Source organism: Adiantum capillus-veneris, chromosome 16 (assembly GCF_014529385.1).
Source record: "Adiantum capillus-veneris isolate H3 chromosome 16, ASM1452938v2, whole genome shotgun sequence".
NCBI lineage: Eukaryota > Viridiplantae > Streptophyta > Polypodiopsida > Polypodiales > Pteridaceae > Adiantum > Adiantum capillus-veneris.
Window position 1 is genome coordinate 69064315 of NC_140946.1, and position 7613 is coordinate 69071927.

General features: G+C 38.9%; 1 protein-coding gene across 1 annotated transcript; it reads left to right on the forward strand.

The window, feature by feature from the left end:
- The first annotated feature begins 2245 nt into the window (after positions 1–2245).
- Positions 2246–2524, forward strand: LOC147439233 (uncharacterized). The gene has a single exon (XM_086484277.1). It carries the CDS (start codon positions 2306–2308, stop codon positions 2522–2524), a length of 219 nt encoding a protein of 72 aa, XP_086340403.1. The 5' UTR covers positions 2246–2305.
- Positions 2525–7613: the final 5089 nt, after the last annotated feature.

Below are 7613 nucleotides of genomic sequence, written 5' to 3' on the forward strand. Positions count from 1 at the left end.
TTTTTCGACCACAATCCGGTCAATATATTTCGACAAAAGAGAACCCCGGTCTCGAGAAAAGCTAGAGACCGAAAATTGATTTTTGGTTTTTTGGCGAGTATGATTTTAGTTTTCCAATGAGTGATTTTTCTCATGTACGATGGATTCTGCTCATTATGGGGTCTTAAAAATGTCTTTTTCTAAAATAAGAATCACAAGGGTAGATCAAGCTCCATACTTAACGCATTTCCATGTCCATCTTTAACAGAATAATTTGTCAAATTGCAAGAATTTTCACTATCATTAATGTAGGTTAGATATATAATTTCTTAAGTTGTCTCAAAGTTCTTTAAAAATTCTATTTTAGGTATGTAGTATAGTTGTGAAGCTTCTACGATATCTCAATAGAAAGATTGATGGAATTCAATACTCATTTAAGCTCAATAATAAAGTGCAGCTTATTGCATAACCTTCTTTTATTTTTTAAATCCATTTTTTGGGTGCTTTCAAATCAAATAAAAGTCTTATCATGTTTTTAACATATTAAAACTATACTTCCATGAATATTTCAAATTGTATACAGAAGTTATGGTCAGATTTTCAAAATCTACCATGACCTGCATGGTCTAAGCCACTAACTTGATCCAAGGAACTTTTGTGCATATGTCCTAAAGTCCACCACTTACCCTACCATTCTAGAATTTGGTCAAAGATTCATTAATTTTTAAGTACTTAAACTTCCAAAAAAGAGACCCTCCTATATCCCATTCTCTTCTAAAGGCTAATTGTACTAATAGCAACTATAGGTTTCATGTTCACATTTCAGATTCAGATGTCCTTTATTTAGAAATACGAATAATGAGCTTTCCTTTGTTTTATGGTGCCTTGTGACCATCCTTTCACCAGCCACTATTGATATCCAATTATGTACAAGAACTTGTCAACTACAAACAATTTTGGCCAACGTGGTTCTCGACACAAATTTTTGTGGGGCCTAGAAAATGAGGGAAACAATAGTAATTCAAGACAGTTGCACACAATTAACCTGAATGACAATATAAAGTAACTTCAAAACAATGACAAAGTTCACTGCAAGTAAAGAGATGACACAATAAGATGGTAAAGGTTGTATTGCATTAATCAATTACATGAGACCACTAGCTTAGCATATGAGTTGTGTACTTAAGTGTTATGTACATGAGAACAAAGCTAGGCTCTCTCTCTCTTCTCTCTCTCTCTCTCACTACCACTCTATTGCTCTGCCTTTTGGCCCTTTTGTCTTGCCTTCCATTTGTAGCTGTAAGTTTAGCAGACAGTTTCAACCGATTCATGGTTGTTGAGATTTGGTTCAACACTTGAATGTCCATCTTGGCTTGGTTGGTCCTTGGCCTGCAATTGATCCACAAAAGTGACTGATTATATCTCTCTAGGTCTTGACTATTCAAATATCGCAGGCATGAAATTCCACGTTATTAACTTTTGCGATACACCTTGTGTAGATAAAACATGGGCACAAAGATCTACAATATCAGAAACTAAATAATGTGAGTTTCTTAAATCCATAGCTAAATTCGATTGCAATATAAACATTCAAAACTTTACCTCTTCCAAGAGCAAGTATTTGAACATTGTTGAATTTAGACCGATCCATATTGTGGCCTTCATTGTTGAAATGCATTGGAGTCAAGTTTTCCACCATAGACTAGCAGCTTTCAAATAAATCTTTTTGAGGCACTAGTAGTAATTTTCAATGTTGTTGAATATAGGAGAATCTGCTAAAACAAGAGATGATTAATAAAGAATCCTTCTAATTTTAGTTATTTATGGAAAAAATACACTAACCACACATGCTTTGCAGGAACTGGCACTTACCTCAGAATCCTTTGCCAACATTGAAAACTTGTGACCCCGCATAAGCCTTACATACACCCCTTGCATTATGCTACATTGGCACCATGTATAGTAGATCTCTACTGCATTGTAATCCTTTGCTGGGTAGATATGAGCAAGTACACTCTTCCTAGAAATTACTTGCATAGTGCATAGTTCACACACACACACACATACACACAGTAAAGAAGGAGATGTTGCAACAATTGTGAAAAGGTTTTTGAAAAGAGATAGGGAGCTAGAGTAGGAAAGTTGATGTTTCACGTCAAGAAAGAGGCTATGGAACCCGAAATAGAGATGCAAGCTTGGGAAGAGAGCAAAAGTGGACTGGGAACCTAAAAGTTGGAGCTATGTAGGTAGAAGTTGCAGATTTAGAATGAGATGTTGGAGCTATGGAGAAAGAGGTTGCTGATCTAGAAGAGAAGATGTTGGAGCTATGGAGAAAGAGGTTGCAGATCTGGAAGGAAATGTTGGAGCTATGGAGAAAGAGGTTGCAGATCTAGAAAGAGATATTGTAACTATGGAGAAAGAGGTTGCAGGTTTACAAGGAGATGTTGTAGTCATGGAGGAAGAGGTTGCAAGTTTAGAAGGAGATGTTGTAGCTATGGAGGAAGAGGTTGCAAATCTAGAAGGAGATGTTACAGAGGTAGAATGATGTGTGATAGGCTACTTTACAAAAAGATTCCCTAGCATGAGAAGAGGAGGAGAGAGAGATCTCAAGGCGTTTTAGAGAAAGAAAGTGGGGATAAAGTTTGTAGATCTGCACTTTTCAGCAGCTGAGGGGAGAGAAAGAGAGCTTGGGAAACTTTTGGAGGGGGAGAAGCAAGAAGAGAGAGAAGACAAAGAGGGGACAAGAGAGGGAAACTTTTAATATTTGAAAATTGAAAAGGTGCTTTTGGGGGGAGAGTAGCTCCAACCAGATCTAATAAAATTTTCATATATTCTCCAAGAAAATAAGCAAAAGTAATTTTATATAGGCATGTCTAAGCTTTCTACCCCACCATTCTAGCCCTTGGTCAAAGCTTGATTAAGTTTTAAATATTTCCTTAAACTACCAAATAAAGAGGCCCTTCTATACCCCATTCCCTTCCTAATAAGTTGAGAACACCGCTAACCTTGTTCGTTTTCACCAAATCAAAACAACAATTCCAAATTTGACTATGATTGCTAAGTGACTTGGTGTTTTCTCTTATCTTCACACATACACACAAATGCACTTGCATGGAGACATTCTCTCTTGCAAATGTCTATACAAGAATTATAATTATCTCCCTCCCCCCCCCCCCCCCCCCCCCCCCCCCCCCCCTCTCTCTCTCTCTCTCTCTCTCTCTCTCTCTCTCTCTCTCTCTCTCTCTCTCTCTCTCTCTCTCTCTCTCTCAGGTTTAGGCCCAAACCTGTCTCTTGTAATTCCCCTCCAAGCGCAGGGTAGAGCTTGGTAGGGGGGGTTAAGTCCTCAGCCCTACTTACATTCTCCTAGATCATAACAACAAATTCACTACATGCCTCTTATCCCAGCCTGTAACAAAGCCACTACCTATTCTCGTTACTCACAATAGAGCGGTTCTCATTTGGAGGAGGTTCACCTGATCACAACAATGGCAACCACTTTACAGGTCGACGAGGGTGCACATACAAGGGGTTCCCCAGATTGTCCCCTAGACACGCCCAGTCTTCATAAGCACACCCCAAGCACTCCAAAGATCAATACAAGGCCAAAACCTAGCTTTGCCACCGTTCTAGCATCCCCAAGCAAGGTTGACGACATCGGACAACTACAAGAATTAGCCCTTGACCAGGTTATGGAGGAAAATTGAGAGCTTAAAGCATGCCTCATCAAGTTGGAAGAACAATTTGACTCAAAAGCCAAACTCGCAAACCGGCAGGTAAAAGCAACCAAAGCAAAGGTACCTCAAGCTCACACAATAGCACTTGCAAAAGTACAAACATGTGTGGCAAAAGAACTCTAAGAACAACTACTTCAAGAAGAGAACACTCTCAAGGTCTGCATTGGGAGGCTACACGCATCATGAGACACATACAAGGATAACTTCTTTGAGCGCCTCAACTTCCTCAAGGAAACTCTCAAACCGATACATGTTGACCATGCCATGATAGAATTGTAACCTGCAAGGGAGTCACTAACCATGGTAGACCAGAGAACGTATAAACCTCCACTCTCCGCCCATCTCATTAGGAAAAATATGAACCCTCTAGGGGCCCTTTGGGATTAAGGTTAATTAGAGGCCAGCCAATAGGAAGAGGGTGGTGGACACACTCTATACCCTCAAAAAAGTAGGGGGACAAGGTAACCTTACACCTCTTAATGGCCTCTTACCTAGTGAGAAGGTAAGGGAGGTGGCTAGGGGAAAGGGAGAGGGGGGGGGGGGGGGTAGGGGGGGACCACTTTGACCTTTTTCCCCCCACTTTTTGGCCCGGATTTAAAAATACACTAAAAATTTCAAATTTTCAAAAAATTTCAAATTTCAAGTTTTCCCTCCTTAAAAGGTCCCCTAACCTATTTTATGGTCAAAAAAGTATTTTTGACCTCCAAAAGTAAAAAACGTGCACTTAAAAATTCTAAAAAATTAATTTTTTTCAAAAAAATTCAAAACATCATTTTCCACCATCCAAAGTCTTTCCAAACCTATTCTATAGCTAAAAAGTGATTTTCTCTCTCTACAAACCCTTTTCCAAGCTCTCCATGGCTGCAACAACCACATGCACCCCCTATAGTCCAGCATTATCTATCTACTAGCTTTTTCCCATCTCCATTGTAGCACCAAGCAAGCTTCTCCCCTATCTCTTCCCCTTGCCCACCACATAGTTCCACACCAAGCTAGCTCCTCTCCCTTCTCTCACCTCCATTACAGCCCTCCTTCTACTTTCATTCACTCGCACTACATGGAAACCTCTACTCCCGAAGATGGAAAAAGAATCAACTCACATGACTTGCATACCACAAGAACAGGAGGTGTGAATAGTGCATGGGCATTGCAAGGATTCATCTCCAACATAAAGGTAGAATGGTGAGAAAACTACCCTTGTATCTTACATTCAGAGCTTAAGATCATCTCCATCTTTAAGTTTATCATGCTGGAGGGAATTAACCTCTTTATGGCTTTCAATGTTTAGGCTTCACACCTCATAACATTGGGTGGTGCTATTTTGTTGATGGCTTTGGTGCGCCATCTATAGTTTTGTAGCATGTGATTGAGTATCACAATGTAAGTAAGCTGTGCTATCTATATTGGAGAGTCATCAAAGATTTTTCTTATAATTTATTCTTTGTATAGTTGTCATTAGATTATTAGAATGATATCATTTTGTACTTTATAACTTTGTGCTCACATAATCTGTTGTTTACTTACAGAGTCAACTTGTTTTGAGAGGACATGAGCAAGCAACCATGTGCAGAGATGGAAATCACCCTATTTTTGTTCCGTGAGGAACCTTTCACTACCGTGTTAAAAGATTTTGATAAAAATAGTAGGATTTTTGTAGAATCTTGAACCAATAGGTACTCTCTAGGAGCTCTTAGAAAAGCCATCCCTATAGTACTACTATCTTCCCTAGTGTCATAGACACACAAATACTCGTGTATATAAATCTCTAGATGAGAAATACAAATACTTGTAAGAGAAGCCTAACAGCAACAACATTGTCTCCATTTGTAATTATTTTTATGAGGCTGGATTCCTCTATAAATGCAATATAAATATTTCTTTTTGTTAAATGGTGTCGCACTGAGTGAGAGTATTTAATTTAGATTACTGGAGTTTCATACAGATTTGAGAAATATTATTGATTTTTATGGATATTCTGATTTGCCCGTAAGATGTTTGAAGTTTCAAGTCTTAATCATTCCACCATGAAGAAATCATGCAATATTTTGATTTCAGTTTAATCACTAATGGTTATTCTTATTAAGTGGATCATAACCTTTGTCAAGATGTCCTCATTTGGAAATGTTGAATATATATCAATAGCAACATTTCAAAAGTTGAGAAAGCTAAATTCTTGCTTTCCAAAATGTTATTGTTTCCATACTATGCCTATGCCAAGCTTGACTTAAAGAAATGACACTTGAGATGGAGGTGTAGATATATAGGGGTGACTTATTATTGATTCTTGTTTCATCATATATATTATAAAGCCTTCAAGTTTCCACCTTTTTGAGTAGTGTTGACAAGTTTTTGGTATCAAACCTTCTTAAATATCCCTATTCATTCGCTATTGGTAGCTATTTATTTGGTATTGCTAAAGATCATACCAATAGCTATCACCTTGTGAACTTAATTGTTGAACTGCGGATTTGATTTTTACTATGTAGCTCATTTGGATAGAGAAAGTGTAAAAATAAATTATAGATACATGTATTGTTAACATAGAAGATATGTATCACTCGAACCTATATAACTGCTAATCAAGAAACCTTTGGTTGGATACTATAACAATAGGGGTTACATGTGGTTTCAAATACCAAAGAAATGGCTTAACCAAAACATTCCCAAGAACACGAGGTGAACACAACGAAGTAAAAATTGGCTCCTTGTTTGGTTGATTTCTAGTGCTAAATGTTCTGAGTGCACAAAATTTGTGAGGCCTTTGACCTTGGGAGTTCACTAAAGTATATGTAACATAGCACGTGTTCAACAGAAGAGAATTTATATTCTTGTAAAGTTACAGAAACATGTGTAGGTAAGGCCTATAAGGGATACTTTCATTCCATTGTGGTGAACGCAAATGATATAGGAAAATTTTACATAGTGAATACTCCGGACATCAAACACTACAACTCTATCTCATGGCCATACATTAAAACAAAGCCCCTATTTGTCATTTTGAAGCCCCAGGGATCCTCAACAAGAGGGACCACAACGACGCGTAGAATGGCCATCCAGGCACAAATAGGGACCAAGATATTTCCAAGAACAGGGGATGGACACAAGGAAGTAAAAAATGGTTGATAAGCATGATACAAGGTTTAGGTATCTGCCATTTGGGGGGTGGCGGGGGGGGGGGGGTTGCTATGAACACATTAAACTGCCCAGTTCTATCTCATGGCCATGCATTAACAAAAAGCTTGTACTTGTCATTTTAGGGCCCCAGGGACCCTCAACAAGAGGGGCCACAAGGGCGCGCAAACTGGCCATCCAAAAATTTAGGGCCCAGGGACCCTCAACAAGAGGGGCCACAAGGGCGCGCAAACTGACAAGTACAAGCTTTTTGTTAATGCATGGCATGATACAATGTTTAGCTATTTGCCATTTGGGGGAGGGGGAGTTGGCTATGAATACATTCAATTGCCCAATTCTACCTCATGGCTATGCATTAAAAAAATCTTGTATTTGTCATTTTAGGGCCCCAGGGACCCTCAACATGAGGGGCCACAAGGGCGCGCAAATTGGCCATCCAAAATTTTTGGATGGCCAATTTGCGCGCCCTTGTGGCCCCTCATGTTGAGGGTCCCTGGGGCCCTAAAATGACAAATACAAAACTTTTTTTTGATGCATGGCCATAATTCAAGTGGTCAGTTTTCAAGGCCATAATTCAAGTGGTCAGTTTTTTTTGATGCATGGCCATAATTCAAGTGGTTGAACTTTTAGGCTGTTTTCAAGAGCTTCTAGTGTTCAATTGGCTCCAAATCTGTCTGGGCTTGTCTCACATAAATTTGTTCATCTCGTCGCGCTCTTCGACCATCGTGTGATGCAAAAAAATCATATCCTACTCGGATTCTCCAAAAA